A 19,316-nucleotide genomic window follows, 5' to 3' on the forward strand; every position below is an offset into this window, starting at 1 on the left:
TTTGTCCACAGCTTTTTTTTGTTTCAGTATGTCTAATTATATATTCCTCTGTTTGTAATCCAATTTATGAGCAATTACTATATCTTGTGAAGCGCATTGCTTTACATAAATATTGCATGAGAATTATGAAAGGGACTTCTAAGCACAAAAACATCTTAGCTTAACAAAGTGTTATTTGTGTATTGATCATGCTTATGCTGTCTAGAAACTCAAAGACACAATAGAGACATTCAGATTAAGTATCCCTTTCCCATTTGATACTATACATTATACTTGTAGCATTACCTTCTTTGTCTTCCATTGTAGCATCCCTGGTATGATTTTTATCCTGCATGGCTACAATTTATCTTTTTTTAATCCCAGTTTATTATTGCTGCACTCATTGTTACCATTCTAAGCTACACTGTATTTCTCCCACCATTTTCCTATTACTCTTATTTTTCCTCAAAATAGTTCACTGCTGTACCTGTTCTATTAATTCTGCATTATATACTCTATTACAGGTCAGCAGTCAGCCATTAAGCTAATATTTCCCTCCAAAATTCGAGGAGAGTTTGCTTATTTTTGGGTTAGTGTGGTATCGACACATATAGCAACTTCTTTTTTTAGTTGTGTGATCCACTACATTTTGAATTACTGTATCAGGAATAGATTTTTCCAGATTATTATCTGTTTGTTTGATAGCACTAGTTAGGTAATAAGCTTATACTTACCATTAGTCAATAAATAACTCTATAAATGCACCATTTAGGGTGTCTTTTTAGTTTTGCAGTTGTTATGTTTAAGAAAAGAGCGTGTCCCAGGTATGCTTAGCCACACCCACATTTTCCCATTTAGAATCCATCATGTAAGTGTATGTCTATTTCTGTTAGCTCATTTTCTGTTTGAAGATATGTGTCTATGTACATGCCTGGCTATAATTAAAGCGGAGACTTGTTATTCTGTGTCTATTTATGTTTAGCTACTTTAAGAAAAGATTAGTTAGAAAAATAAGTTACATTTAATTACATTGTTAGCTGTGATATGTGCGCTCAGCACATATTTTTTTAAAGGTTAAATCTGTTAAAACCTAAAGACATGCTTCCATCTTTATTGTCCTACTGTGTCAAATTAGTTTTCTCATACAAGCTTGAGAATACAGTACAATTGTTCTATTGAAGATCCCATATGACAGCTGACATTAGCAAGGTCTTATCATGTAGAATTCACAATAAATTAGGTGAGAAGAATCTGGTCCCGCCCCCAAACAAAACCCCACCTCCCACACATAAGCCCCACCCCCGCCATTAAGCAGCAGTCCATGCTGCTGCTGCAAAGGCCAGAAGATGGCTGACCCACAGCAACAGGTAGTCTGTGTGTCTGTGTGTGTATGTGTGTGTGTCTGGACTCAGCAGTCTGTGTGTGTGTGTGTATGTGTGTCTGGACTCAGCAGTCTGTGTGTGTGTGTGTGTGTGTGTGTCTGTACTCAGCAGTCTGTGTGTGTATGGACTCAGCAGTCTGTGTGTGTGTGTGTGTGTGTGTATGGACTCAGCAGTCTGTGTGTGTGTATGAACTCAGCAGTCTGTGTGTGTGTGTGTGTATGGACTCAGCAGTCTGTGTGTGTGTGTGTGTGTGTGTGTGTGTGTGTGTGTGTGTGGACTCAGCTGTGTGTGTGTGTGTGTGTGTGTGTCTGGACGTCTGGACTCAGCAGTCTGTATGTATGTATGTATGGACTCAGCAGTCTGTGTGTGTGTGTGTATGTATGGACTCAGCAGTCTGTATGTGTGTGTGTGTCTGGACTCAGCAGTCTGTATGTGTGTGTGTGTATGGACTCAGCAGTCTGTGTGTGTGTGTGTGTGTGTGTGTGTGTGTGTGTGGGTGTGTGTGTCTGGACTCAGCAGTCTGTATGTGTGTGTGTGTGTGTGTGTGTATGGACTCAGCAGTCTGTGTGTGTGTTTGTGTGTGTATGGACTCAGCAGCAGGGCCGCAATCAGGGCATGACAACCATAACGGTTGTCATGGGCCCAGCGGTCCTGGGGGGCCCCGAGCCCCACATTCATTATGTGCACACATATATATATATATATATATATATATATATATGTGTGTGCACAGAGGGCCCCCTGCTACCTGTACAATGAAGAGAAGGCCCAGCAGCACACTCTGTCCTCCTTTCCAGCTGCTCTCTGTCTAACTTTCCTGCACCCTGCGGCCGCCAGAGCGTTGCCATGGGTTACTATGGCTACGCTCCGCACAGCATGCAGGCCTGTCTCGTGAGAGTTAGTCAGAGAGGAGCTGGAAAGAAAGACAATGTGTGCTGCTGGGCCCCCTCTTCAATGTACCGCGGCTGTCTCCCTCCACCATGCCACTGGATCAACAGGAAATGTTATCTCCCCCCTCCCTGGCACGGTAAGAACCAGGGAGGGGGGAATAAAATTTAAATATACACAAATAAATAAAAAAAAATAATACTCCCCTCCCCCCTATTTTACACACACACTGAATCCTTACAAGCACACTCTGCACTACACACACACACTACATTCACTAAACACACTCTGCACTACACACTACGTTCACTAAACACACTCTGCACTACATTCACTAAACACACTCTGCACTACACCTACACTACATTCACTAAACACACTCTGCACTCACTACAAACACTACATTTACTAAACACACTCTGCACTACACACACACACACACACACTACATTCACTAAACACACTTTGCTCTACACACACACACTACATTCACTATACATATTTTGCTCTACACAGACACACACTACATTCACTATACACATTTTGCACTACACACACACTACATTCACTAAACACACTCTGCACTACACATACACTACATTCACTATACACTCTCTGCACTCACTACAAACACTACATTCACTAAACACACTCTGCACTACACACACTACATTCACTAAACGCACTTTGCACTACACACACACTACATTCACTAAACACACTTTGCACTACACACACTACATTCACTATACACATGTTTCACTCACTACACACTACCTTTACTAAACACACACAGCACTACACACACACACTACATTCACTAAACACACTTTGCACTCACTACAAACACACTACATTCACTACAAACACAATACACAGGGAGCACTGACTGTATAATACAGGGTTGTGTGTATAATAAATTGGGACAGTCAGTGCTCCCTGTATAGTGCTGCTCTCTGTATAATACAGGGTTGTGTGTATAATAAATTGGGACAGAGATCCCTGACTGTCCAGGGATATTATACACAGACAGTAATTGATAGATGTGCTGCAAAATGTCCTTGGAATTTTTTTTTTCAAATGTTGGCAACTATGGCACTGTATCAAAGGAAATGTGTTTGTTTTTTTAGTAATCCCTGGTGGAAAATAATGAATCCTCCACCAGGGACTATAAAAAAAAACAACAACACATTTTGTCGGGGGCGGGGCTTAACATGCGGCAGGGGCGCAGTCAAACTGCGGCTTGGGCGGGGTTGAATGTGCCCCCCTACTTTTGTCCCTGGCCCACCCTGTGCCCCCCCTAAAAAGTAATCCTAGAGACGCCACTGGAACTAATTTAAACATATATATCTTCTTTACAATGGGATTCACTTACTTGCATTTGTAGTGTTCCGGAGTAAAGTTGTGCTGATGCGGAAATTGTGAATCCCATCTCTGACATTGAATTCCATTGTATGTTGTGCTTATAGTCCCACGGTATCCTTCACCTTGACCCTTTATGCAGTCTTTTGTAATTTCAGTATCATTCACAATTCTATGTGCTAAAGTAAAATATAATTTATTAGTTGATGACATTTAAACACATGAATTTAACCAAACAGACATTTAACAGATGTTAGTATAGTGCAACTTAATAGTATTCAATTCATACAGAAATCAGAGCTGTCATCCTAAGGTTTGAAATTCAGTGCAATCATAACACCTAGCAGCTGAGACTGTCACCAGCTATAGTAACGTAGCATCGGCCTGCCTCTATGTCTATCTGTCTTTTTGTTTGTCCATTTAACCATAGTCATTGTTAGGCCGTGGCTTCTCCGGATGCAGAGTTATTCAGTGCCAGATTTCTTCAGGTGGCAGGATTCAAGCGCTTTTAGAATTTTATGCTAGGTACCAACTAATCAAAGCAGCACAGCACTGCTTCAGAATATTTCCGGAAGCCCCACTGCTGAAGTAATGAGAAGCAGACAAATGGTGGAAAGTAGAGACAGATTGTTAATGGTGAAATAGACACAAAGGGTTTTATAGTTAATTTGTCGACTAACAATTGTAATCAAATTTTGGTTGACTAAAACAATTCAGATGACTAAAATACAACTAAAACTAAAATGGGCATTTAAGTTAAAAGGCTATGACTAAAACTAAATTAAAATTTTCTGCCAAAATTAACACTGCACAGAGGGGCTGTGAACGGGTAAAAAGACACACCGGGGCCTGGGAGATAGACATAAAGAGGGCCTGGGAGGACACAAAGAGACAAAGAGACACAGAGGGGCTGGGAAAACAGCAAAGGATACAGATAAAGGCTTTAACTAAACCCAATAGATTTTAGTTGTGTTGATTAAAATCTACTGGAGATTTAGTCCTCTAAAACTACACTAAAACAATTCAGATGACTAAAATATGACTAAAACTATAATGGCTTTTTACTCAAAAGACTATGACTAAAACTAAATAAAAATTTGCTGCCAAAATCAACACTGTTTTATAGGAGAGGGGAAGAGACAAAAGGGGTGTTGGAGAGAGAGTAGCAAGGGGTGAAGGTATATTGAGCAATACAATGACAGGAATGGGGAGCAGGAAGGATATAAGACTGATAGCGTTAAAAGATAGCACTGGAGATTGGACATGGATGCAGCCTTGATGGAGAAAAGGGCAGTCTTTGTATCTTTATATGGGTAGTTTTAAAACTTAGCAACACTCTCTATAATGATTATTATTAGGATTTATAAAGTGCCAATATATTCTGCAGTGTTTTATAATTATAGAATGGAGATGTGTGATAGCAAGTGATTGGCATAAAAAATATTAACAGAGAAGAGAAAAAGGTCCTGCTCAAACGAGTTTATAATCTCATTACAACTAGTTGACTGTTTTTCTCATAATTAACATACAAACATCTGGTGTACAAATAATTTGTCGTAATTCAGGGTATGCAGGGATGTACCATAATATTTTCCTTGGCAACATTACTTCCTTTTAAAAGATGACAGACTCTTTAAACATACAAATAAATAAAATAAAACAAACAGTATTTACTGGATATTGCGTTGACTTTATTCTTGGAACTTCAAATGAAATCATAATATAATAATTAATATGGAAATTATAGATTCATAATAAATACAGAACACTGACTTTTAGGATGGACTCCCACAATTGTTTGCCCAAATTACATCTACAGCCATCTGTTCCCATAATTATTTTATTACATTGCATGTCTAGACTGGCATATCAGATGAATTTAGTAATACTATGTAAATGAGCTAATAAAAAAGGTGAGTCATTTGAACTCATTATAACCTCTGCCATCTTTGTAGACCCATTTCGTTAAATGTATTTACAATTAAAAAAGACCCTAAACTGCAAGTAACTGCAAAGGTTGCATGACTCAGGACTAAGAAAAACAAAAGTGACTAATGAGTGCAGATGTGAGCACATTTTCAAGATAGTGTTGTTGTGGAATGGGTAATACCCCTCATTTCGATGATAAAACTGCTTTAATTTACATGATACTTTCTTAAACATATTTATGCGTATACAGTAAATCGTTGGTTTCAGATTATCGATCAGTCCACATTGGGTGATGATCTTTTGAGTTCCGGGACATCAACTCCAACATGGATAGATGAACTTTGCAATATAAGTGCTTTTAGAATTGTATTTTCCAACAAAACCCTTTCATTATTTCTGATCAGATAACCAAATGTTATCTGATGGACATAACCAGACAGAATGTATCTGATATCACTTAAGTCCCAGTTTTAATTTTAGATATTTTATGCAGTATGTGCATATATGTATATGTTTTATACAGCATCACTTTTCTCCACAGGTGCTATTTCAATGTTCAGAGAGTAATATAAAATGCTAGAAAATATTAGTATGTCTCAGTACATGTTTAGTCGATTTAAATAAATGCAAGCAATACATTCTCATTTGCTAAGGCATAGTAAAAAAACATTGGATAATGATTCACCAGCAGCTACTGGGATATAGGAGCAGGCTTAGCTTGATATAGCCATATACGGCCATAAAGTGACTGAATCCCATAAATCCCTATAAGGGAAGTAATTGATGCAGCTTTTTTAAGATCTTGTTTCATATTGTTGTGCATTGTATACATAGCATGATGTCATCCATATAGTCATACAGGCAAAAGAACCCTTGTTATAAAGTTATTTTGATTGACTATTTCCTTCTAGATTTCTATAAAGGTAAACAGGTTATCAGATAGATAGATAGATAGATAGATAGATAGATAGATAGATAGATAGAGAGAGAGATAGATAGATAGATAGATAGATAGATAGATAGATAGATAGATAGATAGATAGAGAGATAGATACAGATTTGACAGGTAAACAAATTATTTGCTAGGAGTTTTTTTTTGTTGGGAGGTACATATTGTAACTGAGTCTTGGGATATTCATGATGAGTAATTTCATGAAGGAACAATGAGTAAAATTATTGGAATTTATTTTCAAAATGGAAACAACTGTTCAGCGAGCAGATAATTTTTATTAAATCCCATACTAATTGGCTGCCACATTCGCCCAAACTTTCAGCTACCGATTACTTCCTTTGGGGATATCTGATGGAGCGCGTGTACATGAAGTAAACCACTTACACTTGAGCAGTTTCACAGAGAATATCTGTGCAGAAATTTGAGTGCTAGAACCGCACACATTTAAGAGAGACTATAGTCACCAATGCAACTTTAGCATAATGAAGCAGTTTGGTGTATAGATCATGCCCCTACATTCTCACTGCTAAATTCTCTGCTATTTAGGAGCCATTTATACACCAACATTGCTTCATTAAACTAACATTGTTTTAGTGACCGTATACCCATTTAAATAATGTTATGAACAATGTAATCGAAAGAGTCTGACTTTGCATGGTGGCAAATTTAAAAGATATCATCTCCCATACCTAGTAAAACAAATTCCCATATATTAATTGTAAGTAATCTCATTGAAATTGGTTAATTAATAACAAATGAATTGATTCCTCAAACCCTACTCTGAATTCAATGGAAGAACAAATGCCAAGATGGCAAGTCAGTGTTGTGTGTACTACTATTAAATCTACTAATTGATTACAGTTGAAGGGATAAGTATTTTACACTTTGGAATCACTCAAACAAGAGTATAGAGGAAGCTATGAATTTTGTTTTAACTTACCACAGGGTCTAATTGCACAGAACTCCCAAGTGGTTTCAGGGTCAAGTGTATAACACCAAGGCCTAGCTTTTCCATCAGGGTTGCGACAGTAATTATCATTCAAGCCCTTGTTAGGATATCTGGATGAAGAAAGAGAGAAATAAAGAACATGAATGTGTCATCGGAGCATAACTGATAGATAGGGATCACCTTTCAGTTTAAAGCACCCAATTAGTATGGATTCCATGAACACAGCATGACATTCCACGCTCATTAGGGGAGCTGGTAATAACAGCAGAGAAGACTATCTTTTACTTAGTAATGAGATATACAATGTTTTGCTTGTTACTTGAGAATTGAATGGATTAAAGGTATTATTTATAAGACCATTGTGCTTTATGTTTGTATGTTCATTCTAATTATTATTGCCACTGGTATGTTGTATATCAATGGCATGAAACAGAAAAACTAGAACGTTCCCATGTATGAGAAAATGTAAAGTTATGGAACTACAAATTATTTACTAGCATTTGTAATAAAAAATGCCTTCTTTATTTATAAATAAAGGAGAGGCTGCAGCAGGGAGACTACCTGGCACTAGGTCACAGGTGAGTAAAAATACTATACATTTAAAATGAATGGTTGCCCATAACCTGAATCTATTAACAAGTACTCTGACATTAAAAATAAATGTTTATTTTTATTATTAGAGTGTTACTTTAAGTAATGTGACACATGACCTTTAATAGAATATATAAGCCCATGTACGGCTTTATCAACAAAACAATCAGATTACACTGAAATGCTGTGTTAGTATATGTGTCTGTGTATCTGTATGCAGGGTCGGAATGGGAAAAAGTTGGTCCCGGGCATTTTTTAATTACAGAGGCCCACTAAGAATGGTGCGGGGCCAGAGAGGGGGTGTTTTGTCATCACCAATGACAAGTACTCCCCCTCTTAAAGTAACAATGCTGGTTCAGTGCTCTTCCAGGGCAGCTGGAACACAGCAGGACCAGCTTGGATGAAACCTGTCCTGTAAGAGTTTTCATGGGATATCCACTGATCTCCCTGATGGCCTAAGGTCATGGCCATCGTGGTCCATGGAGCATTTGCCCTGTTTGCATGATGGCTAGTCCAGACCTGTCTGTATGTGTGTCAGTGTGTGTATATGCGTATCTGTGTGTGGCGGTGTATGTGTATATGTGCATACATCTTAGCATTCACTACACACAAATGCACCTCTGAATTAAAACATCTACACTACATAAAAACACACCTCTGAATTAAAAAAATAAATATATATTATATAAACACATCCCTGCATTGAAAAACCTACACTACACACAAATGTATGCCTGCATTCAAGCACCAACACTAGATACATACACACCCCCACATAAAAAAGCAAACACTGCACACAAAGACACAACTGCTTTCAAATAACAACGGTATATAAAAACACATACCTGCATTCAAATCAGTACACACAATGCACCCCTGCATTCATACATATACATACCATACAAAACCAATCTTACATTCAAACACACAAACACTGCTCAGTGCTAAATACAACCCTGGAAGAATGGGTAAATTGTAAATTAGCAGCTGGCAAAGCATTGTGGGACTTGTACAACAATGGGGACCTTCCCTTTTGCCACCCTTGCAATGGAGGGGCAAAATAAATTCTTGCACCAGGGCCCTGTCTAAATTTGTTCTACCACTGCATGACAGGCCTCTGATTCTTTACCAGTGCTGGCCTGATTAAGCACTACACCCACTAAGAGTACAAACTCTTTGATCAAAGTAAGCAACAGGGTGGGGGAATAAACTTGTTTTTTTTACATGCCCCACAAACACTTACAACCCCTACCACTCTATACTACAGCTCCTACCTCCTTCACAACAGCCCAGATCCCCCACACAACAACCCCTATTCCTTTTAAACTACAGCTCTTATTCCCCTCTTCATTTAAGACAATACCACTACAGCTCCTGCCGCCAATAGGACAGGCTCTATCCCTTCTTCAATAGAGATCCTATACTCCCCATACACAAATGCGCTACATTCCTCATAACTTCACCCTGCCCTTCTCTGGAGTGTTTCCTTTCTTTCCAACCCCCTTTTATGGGGTGGTATACCAGCTGGATTTTTATTTGTATAGCTGCAGTGGAGAAGGAGCCTCCTCTCTTGCACTGTGGTCTTCAGGTTTTAGTGTTAGAAGTTATATTTATTCAGCATCTTATAATAGTTTGATCTACATTCCTGAATTTGTGTTTAAACTTGCATGTGTGAATTCAGCTGGGTTTCTAGTTTAGCACTTCTCTAGAATTAATTATACAATGAATAAACTGGAGATGTGTGTTCTGTCCTTCTGCTTTATATATTCCATATAGTTGTACTACAGTGTTAAAAATTGATAAAATGTACTTAAAATGTGTAAAATGGAATCCCTTGTATTTGTAGAAATTCCAAGATAATTAAAATCATCTGTCTTATTTTGTCTAGAAAGGACTGTCAGAGGAGATCAAATGCTATCATTAACTACTTTAGCTCGTAAATTTAGCTCATGATTTAATATATCCATAAAAAAAAAGAAAAGAAAGAAGAACTATATCCTAAAATGGTACAAAAAAAAAAAAACTCTCATTGATGACTATACACAGTCTGATAAGCTCTAGTTTTTGATTAATTTTAGGAAAAAAAGGTTTAGTAGAAATGGATGAAATGCAACTACAAGCAAATGTATTTCATACAAAACTGTTCAATAGCTTGTGGTAGCTGAGAAATAATGATTACAATCTGCCAACCCTTACAGATGATTATTCACTATTATTCAATTGTCAGTAACTAAAATAAATTTCACATTTTAAGTCAAAAAAAGGCAAACTGTAAACATGATTGACTTGGAGATTTTTATGTTGGCCTACTATTTACTTTGAATTTCCAGCACATTACACTTTAGTGAATAACTTAGAGTAAATCAAAGGGACACTCAACTGTACAAATAATGATAAAAAAAGGTAGATATACCCCGAATGCGAAGACGAATGCTTTAATTATTAATACGAGGGTAAGGGATGATTAACAGACATGCTAGAGGATAATGAAGTTAAAGGAACGCTATAGGATCAGGAACACAAATGTATCTTCCTGGAACTATAGTGTTCAAAAAAACATGAAAAAACACATTAGCTGTCCGGCCAACCCTTGCCCTCCTTAAATAAGTATTTTACTTACCTTTCTCCAGCACCGTGCAGGTGTACCAGTGCTGGCTCCACCCACGCTCCACCTCCTTGGCTGAGATCATCATAATTGATAATCTCAGTCAATCCAGTGTTTTCCCAAAGGAAAGCTTAACTCAATGCATCTCTATGGGGAAAGAGCAGCATCTCCATGCAGAGCGTGGAAACGCTGAACATCACTGCTGCATGTAATGAGACACAAAGGGGTAAGCAGGATAAGATGATACAAACAAAGGGGCAAGAGGAGTGTGAAGAGACACAAAGGGGTTAAGTGACTAGTGGCAGATTTGTTTTTTACTTCCATGTTATTCCATGGATGCAGTGCTATAAAAGAGAAGGCTGCACAAACTCTTGTTTTTAAGGGAACTTTGATAAAAAGTAATGATCAGGAAGCAAAAAAACTGTATTTCACTATGTATTATACTTTTATATTTTTTCAATTAAAATAGCCATTTAAGCAAGGTAGAATATGGTGGAGTTTTCTAAAATAAACACAAACCAAGAACTCCTATAGTCCATGACAGGCACACCATCTCATGAGCTTGCAGCTGTGCAGTTTTTTTATGACAGAATACAAATATTTTATAATATGACATTTCTTTTATGAAGAAACTAATCCTGTTATTATGAGATGCAGCCAGAGGCTTAAACTTCTTATGATTGTACATCAGTATTTTAACTGATTCACTAAAATATGCTATTTTAAGCTTCTATTAAAAATAATACACAGCTGTGTGCTAACTTTAAGGTGTATCAAGCACAGCTATTAGAATGTACAGATGCTTTATTATAGACTAAAAATATTATTTAAAACTGAAGGTGGGCTGAATCTTATAGTATTGAAAAAATGTTACAGACTAGCTTCCTTTCATAAAGATTTACATTATTTTTGTTGTTTTGTGGATTATGTTTGCTGTCTGGCTCATACAGTATTTGAAGAACGTGATGAGAAAAGTCTATTTGTAATTGTAAAATGTATTATTTGTTTGTTTTTATTTAAAATAAGAAAACATGTATACCAAGTTACATGTTTGAATTGTTAAACAGTATAAGGAGATTTTGATTTTCGAATCTGGAAATGAAGAATCAGTTCATCATAAAATAAAACAAAACACAAACATATTTTACACTATATACAACATTATATACTATATTCACTAAAATGTGAATAATGAGGAATTCAATGTGTATTCAAACTGAATTTCAAATTTCAAGTAATCTGTGTTTCCAATTCAACTGTTTTTGTCTATAAAGTAAATGTAACTTTGAATTCACTTTAAATCCCCCACAAATCACCACTTAGTGAATAACCGTGTTAGATCAATTACAAAATTTAGTAGGGCCATCATTCATTTTCATTTTAAGTGGTTTCAATGATTTAAAAGCTTATTTTATATTTCTACTGAAAACTTTGTTTTTCATTGCTCAACTTGAAATTGAAATGTATTTTTATTCATTTTCTTAATACATGCGTTGCCATGCATATTCATGATACACACTTACACAGAGAGAGTTCAAAATTCAGAAATACCAAAATACCTGTAAGTGTAGGGAAATGCTAATGCATTCAATATGGCAGTTTCCAAGATGGCAGATTGAAAGTGTAACGGAAACATGTGTCGCTTGTATACCTGCACACAGATTTCACATTGGTAATGATTAAATCGATTAATCTAAAATTAAACATCTTGTAGGTTTTTGAGTGGTGCCTGAGTTTTGACTCATCATGTATAAGTCAACGAATTTAATTTATATAGTAAGACAAGTTGAATCCATATCACATGGCTTAAATCTTGTTTGATGGCTGGCCCGTGCTTAATATCTGATATCAGTGATATGTAAGAAAAAAAAAAAACAACTGAAATTCTTAACTGTTAATTTAAAGTGCATCAATGTACAAGGCACAGGTTTTTAAAAATTCTTTTTTGGCAGGAAAAATGAGGAAATAATTATATAGACCCATATATTATCGAAAAAGATACAGAGAGAAATACATCCATCCGTATAAATAATGTTCATTTTCAAAAGGTCAAGTTGAAACAAAAATGCTTTCATGTTAAATTCTTCAAGTCTGGTGTTTTTTCTTTGTATTAACTGTGTCTCATATGTGAAATAAGCATTTAGAATACTACTGGTGCATAATTTGTTTAGAGGATACAACAATCAAGCTAGTTTGGAATGTGGATTTCGATGGCTTCAAAAAATCCTAATGAGATTTAAGTAATTCTCTTGCAAGAACAGTAGCAAAACAATAAATGTGATAACGGGAGAAGCTTAGTTTTTATATAAGTTGTGGGAAATATTGACATGCTGGAGACTGCTAGTCAATATCATAATGTTTTGGAAAATAATTTCACTAGCTGCCAGTATCAAGCCACAATGCATCCAAGACAGTGTGTTTGACAATCAGAGCTCATGATAATTCTGGACCTGTCTATGTTCACCAACATATTCCAGAGTATATTCTTTATAATACTTAATGTTTGCTGGGCAGCATTTTTGAGTGATTCCACCGATACCATGATTTGGTTTAGAATGCATGGATACAACTTGCCAGAGCTACCCAGGGGATATTCTTTGAAATTCTCTACTCTCTGAGTTAGGAAATTTGAAAGGGGAGGAACAGGAAAAGTGTATGTGGAAAATGATTGTTGATGAGGAGAATGCTGAGGACATAGTCATGACATAAAGTCTTTTTTTCTAGTAAACTAGTTTTAAAGAGTTACTCCAAACACAATGGCCACTTTGATTTGAAGTGGTCACGGTGATTAGAATCTTTATGTGCAGTGTTTCAATTTGAAATACCGCCTATACAGAGAGAGCTGGAGTTTCTGCTGGAGGTAGAGTTCATGTGTTCCTTCCTTCTTATTAAAACAATGTTTTTTGGTTGGAGAAACCCCTAATTCTTTTTTCTTTACATGTCAATAAATCCTTTCAGAAATGCCGTGCATTGCCCCAACTGAAACTAACTGACTTAACCCCTTAAGGACCAAACTTCTGGAATAAAAGGGAATCATGACATGTCACACATGTCATGTGTCCTTAAGGGGTTAAACTAAAGGGACATCGTGTGGTCTTCCTAATCCAAGTCCCCAGATTATCTTTAATTTTCTGATTTTGCTTGGCAACATTTTTGTTCTATAGAATAAGGCAAAAAAATGTTTTCTTGAAGGTGTTTAGAATCTAAATGAACATAAAATTATGAAGCTATCATTTTACAAGAAAGTTCAATGAGGATTAAAACGAATGCTACATTTCCCGGTCAGGACGCATCATTGCAGAAAATTTGATATTGATTTCAATGTTGATATGAAGTGCAGTCTACTGTCTACACTAATGAACACTGTTTTGAAGAGAAAGTGACATTTGTAATGGTTTAAAGTCAGTAAAAATTAAGAGATTCATTCCTTGACTAACTGTGACCGGCAGAGTTCAATACTCAAAGTAAATTACAGTTGAGAGGAAATAGTCTACCAGATTGGTTTATGTTTATAAACAGACATGCTTAAAAGAAAACAGCAGTCTCAGCTCAATTGCAATTCAATGAAAATTTATCAAAACAGCAAGAAAAAAGCTAAGATTTCTCGATACTGATAACATAGTTCATAGACAAAACTATATGAAATACCTAGTTAAGGAATAATGCATGATATTTGAGATCAAACTTTTTTAAGGTAGTACATAAATTTAAAAAAAAGCAAAAAAATATTTTTTCTAATGATACATTTTTTATGCTAGTAAAATTTAGCATTTTATGCAATAACTGAAATAAAAAAAAAAACATTTTTAGCTAATGGTTAATTTTATTTCATGTTGTGTACCATTTTCTTTAATATAAATTAATTGAAGATTTAACAAATAACATGCAGGGTAGTTCAGTCCACACACAGCCACGGCCAGGACATACATTTTTCAGTGCTGACTACCAAGTGTAAAGGACAGAGCTTATAACAATCACTGACAGAGAGCCAAGATGGAGGCTTCTAGTTTCAGAATTAAAAGGTGTGGATTTCTACATTTTTTCTACATTTCACAAGTAAATGTTTGCTAAAGTGACACTATGAGCACCAGAACCACTACAGCTTAATGTATTGGTTCAGTTTCGAGGAGAGAGTCCCAGCAGTCTCAGCAATGCAAGCACTACCTTTCCTGAGAAAAGGCAGTGTTTACATTGCTTTGTAATGCCAACTGTAGTGGTTGTCACTCAGACATACTGGTGTGAACCTGTAATCTTTGTTAAATATGTTACATATTTTAAAACAAACATACATTTAATATACATTTTATATGTATATAAGCGCTCTCACTCACTCAATAAATACCAAGTTCAAAGCTAATGACATGTGTTGTTTTTTTTTTTTAAAACACCTCACTCCCCATTAGTTTTGCCTAAGTCAGGTGTTTTTAGAAAACTATTATATTATGTGAGCTTTAAAGTTGGTGTTTAGTGAATACACTCAATACACACATACAGACATATATATATATATATATATATATAGTATTCATAGAATACAGTCCTAAATCTGATTAAAGTCCTCTAGTAGGACTGAAACGTCAATCTTTTAAATGGGACTATAATAAAGCTTTGGAATTTTACTCAAGCCCGTGAGTGCCGCCACTTTTCTATTCTTTAAAGCTTCACTTTATACAGGGAAGTTTCTTGATTTGCACTGAATTCACTTTGGTTTGTGAACACAAATATCTTTGGCATTTGCACCTCTCTACGAATACTGCATGTCTTGAAGCCCTGGTAATTTTGCACCCGGCATTGAACTTTATAGTCTGAGTGCAAGGATTCACAGCAGTATATATATATATATATATATATATATATATATATATATATACATACATAGACACACACATATGTAAAATTAAGTCTGCCATAACATATTTAAACTTGCCTTTTCTCATAAAAATCTATTTGTTTTTCAGAATTTTTCAAATACAACTCTTACCTCTCTGGGCGAAACTTGTGCCTGTGTGGCCTTTGTAAATCCCATCGTTGACATTCTTTGCCTGATTCTGTGTAATCCATCGGCCCTCTATAGTGCTCACCATTACAAGCCACACATTCCACTAAAAATATATATTCCTTTGTCAATTATATTTCTTCATTAGCACAACATTGTTGGATATACTGTACATTTTTGCCCGTCATTGTAATGTGAACTATACAACTTTAAAAAAATGTACGTGTAACTCAAAATCTGTAAAATGTACTTAAATTCTTAAGTATTTGAACTCTAGTGTTATTTAAAGTTTGAGCACTTTGATAAGATATTCTGCCACAATAAACTCAACTAGCTGTAGCATGCAGAGTAAAGCACCAATATAAAAGCAGATACAAATAAATAACTGGATTTCAATGAGTTGTTTTACACTAAACTTGCACATAAGCTAAGCAATTCTCCAAAATGTTTTATGTCTACAAATGTGATGCAAAAAAAAAAAAAATGTTTTACCGAATAGCTTTGCATTCCACTGACATTAAAGAGAACCTTTCAAAAAATACATTGCCGATTACTTGGCTGGCACTTTAGCCCTTCCTCTTCTACCATGTAGTTCATTACAAATAATATTAATTATAATAAATTAGGGAAATGGACAAGCAAATGGCAAGGGAGATTCAATGTTAACACATTCTAAGTTTTGCATTTTGGAATGAGGAATGCAAAAGCAAATTATACCCTTCATAGGGTTAAACTATGGATAGTGGTAAATATATAGCAATGCTTACATTGCACTTTGAATATGTCATGTTTTTTAGGCATATACAGTTTTTTTTGCCTTCTGAATCAACAGAAGAAACATAAACTGTTTTTGCACTACCTTTGCATAACATGTTATGCGACTGCTTATGCACTTTGTACGACACATTATAACAGAAGTTTAATGTGCACAGGGCCAGCGCAACCATAAGGTGGCTCAAGAGGCCACCTTAGGGTTTACCAGCATGTTGAGCACACACGGGTAGCCGGCAGGAGGAGAGCATAGCATGGCCACGTGGACAGTAGTAGAGGACAATGGAGAAGAGGAGAAAAGGAGACACAAAATATGGGCTGGGGAATGGGGAAAAAAGAGTCACAAACGGGCAGGAGAAAGGGTGAAAGAGACACACAAAAGGGGCTGAGAGGTAAAAGGCACACAAAAGAGAACGGGGGAAAGTTAAAAGAGACAAACAAAGCGGAAGGGGGGAGTGACACACACTGAAGTGTTTGGGGAGAAAGAGACACACTGAAGGGCTAGTTTGGAGAAAGACACACAGAGGGACTAGGGGGAGAAAGAGACACACAGAGAGGCCGAGGAAGAGAAAGACACACAGTGGGACTGAGGGGGAGTAAGAGACACACAAAGAGGCCGCGGCGTAGTAAAATACACATGGGCTGGTGGGATGTAAGAGACACAATGGTGCTGGAGGGAAGTAAGATACACAAAAATGGGATTTGGATACACACAAGAGGTAGGTTATAATAGACACATTAAGTGGGAAAATGCTGGTGAGATACTATAAAAGGGGGTAGAAAACACAAAAAGGTGATAGGATACATTAATGTGGGTAAGGCCTTCAAAAGAGTTGATAAGAAACAATAAAGGGGTAAGAAACTTAAGAGGGGGTTAAGAAACACAAGGATGAAGATGCATTTTTGGGAGGGGAGTGGCAAATTACATCTTCCCCTGTGTAGTCAAAAAAAACTTGCACCAGCTAAATGGCTGTATATCTAGAACTTATTTGAACTGTTTGCACCAGTATTTTGCACAAATGTAACAAATTGTTCACAGGCAGAATTAGAATGACATGGAGTATCTGTTAAAAAACATGTTTTTATTCATATACTGGGATACTTGAACTAACCATTCACTTTAAATTTCACTAATTTGTCATATTTTATTTAACACTTCACTATCATGAATATATGTCTGTCAAAAAATAAATAAGCAAAAATAATCAATCAACAAACTATTCCCACATTTTAAAATAACTTTAATACATAAACAAAATTGTCAGAAAACATACAAATATTAAGGGAAAATTGTATTATATATTATTTTTATATCACCCTACATTAATAAAACCACTATTAGTTTTAAAAAAAAAATGTAAAACACACTTTTAGTGATACTGAGCAATGAGCATATAACAAGTAACTTCTTACCTTCAGAACAGAAAGGGATGTCACACGCTTCATGACGAACAGCTGGACTTTTTGTGAAACACCAAGGACCTCCTTCTTCTCCTCTAGGATTCCGGCAGTAGTTCTCATTAAGGTCTTTACCTCGATAGCTCGAAGGCAAAAAGCTAGTTTTAAAATGACATTACAGCGTGAGAGTGTGTGCAAATGTTAGAATGAGGATTATTGCATTTCTATTTTTTTAGATGTCAAGGTATATTGTTTATTTCATATGAACAAATCGGAGGCTTTAAAATGCAGAACACTTTTACATTTCAAATGGTTGTTTTAATAACACCTGTATTTAAGAACTGGTTGAACACCTTTACCTAATGCTAATCATTGGTTTCATGGAGCACAAACTATAACATTTACTATAAACATGAAGTGCACATCTAATAATGTTAACCCTTAGTGTAATAGGAAATATGGAGACCATAGATTTATAATGTGTAAGCTTATAACAAAAAGATGTAAAGACGGTAAATATGAGAATATTTAGAAAAATATCAAAATCATAGTGGTCCAAATCATATATTCATATTTAGCATCAATAAGAACAAAAACTTTGGAACTCACAGCAAGAAAATAATAGAAAATACACACAAACACATATATATTTCCAAGCGAAAAAAAGGAAATTATCGGAGTGCTAAATGGACACCTAGGGCAAAAAATGGGCATATTTTCCTAGGGTCTGCATCATGTAGTATATTTCCAAATAATACAATAGTAATACTATTTCTGCTACACACTTCAATGCTCTCCCTTTATAGCATCTAAGAACATAACATAAAAAGGGAATCAACAAGAAGCGGAGCAATATTTAGGTGAGGTATAAGCAGTATGCAATGATACCTTTTTTATTGGACTAACATAATATTTCAAAGACAAGCTTTCGAGAGATACCTCTCTACCTCAGGTCTGAAGCAAGGTCTGTATTGCTTCAGACCTGAGGAAAAGAGGTATCTCTTGAAAGCTTGTCTTTGAAATATTATGTTAGTCCAATAAAAAATTTATTATTGTATATTGCAATACTCTGGTATTTTGGCATCTTGTCTACGGGACTAATATGGCTAATCCAATCTACACTATCACTGACTGCTGCCATCCACTGGATACATAAGTCTACACGTTTTGTATTATTGCTGGGTGTGGGGTATCTCACCTAAATATTGCTCCACTTCTTGTTGATTCACTTTTTACATATATGTTTCCATAATACTTTCCCCTATATACTTGGGTCATTTAATTCAGAAATAGCATTTCTATGTATCAGAACTTTGGTTGTGACTACATTCCACTTGCTACTAGCAGGGATCCACTGTCATAGCTTACACGGCACAGGGAGCACAAAGGTCTACATTTACTCTTGCAAAACTACCAAAATACATGTAAACAACCACTAAGTATCAATTATAGTTCGCATGTGTCAGATATGTCAGTGGTAACTTTAGCCATGGTAATGTTACCATACTTAGTAG

General features: G+C 36.0%; 1 protein-coding gene across 1 annotated transcript in view; it reads right to left on the bottom strand.

Moving 5' to 3' along the window:
• Window positions 1-19,316, bottom strand: part of HGF (hepatocyte growth factor) — a 161,763-nt gene that overhangs the window by 59,501 nt on the left and 82,946 nt on the right. Inside the window, exons 5-8 of the mRNA XM_063445443.1 lie at window positions 17,818-17,960; window positions 15,619-15,739; window positions 7,433-7,551; window positions 3,625-3,790 (exon numbers count right to left, since the gene is read on the bottom strand). Coding sequence (XP_063301513.1) covers window positions 3,625-3,790; window positions 7,433-7,551; window positions 15,619-15,739; window positions 17,818-17,960 — 549 coding nt within the window. The remainder of the gene's footprint in view (window positions 1-3,624; window positions 3,791-7,432; window positions 7,552-15,618; window positions 15,740-17,817; window positions 17,961-19,316) is intronic.

This window comes from Pelobates fuscus, chromosome 3, assembly GCF_036172605.1.
Source record: "Pelobates fuscus isolate aPelFus1 chromosome 3, aPelFus1.pri, whole genome shotgun sequence".
NCBI classification, from domain to species: Eukaryota; Metazoa; Chordata; class Amphibia; order Anura; family Pelobatidae; genus Pelobates; species Pelobates fuscus.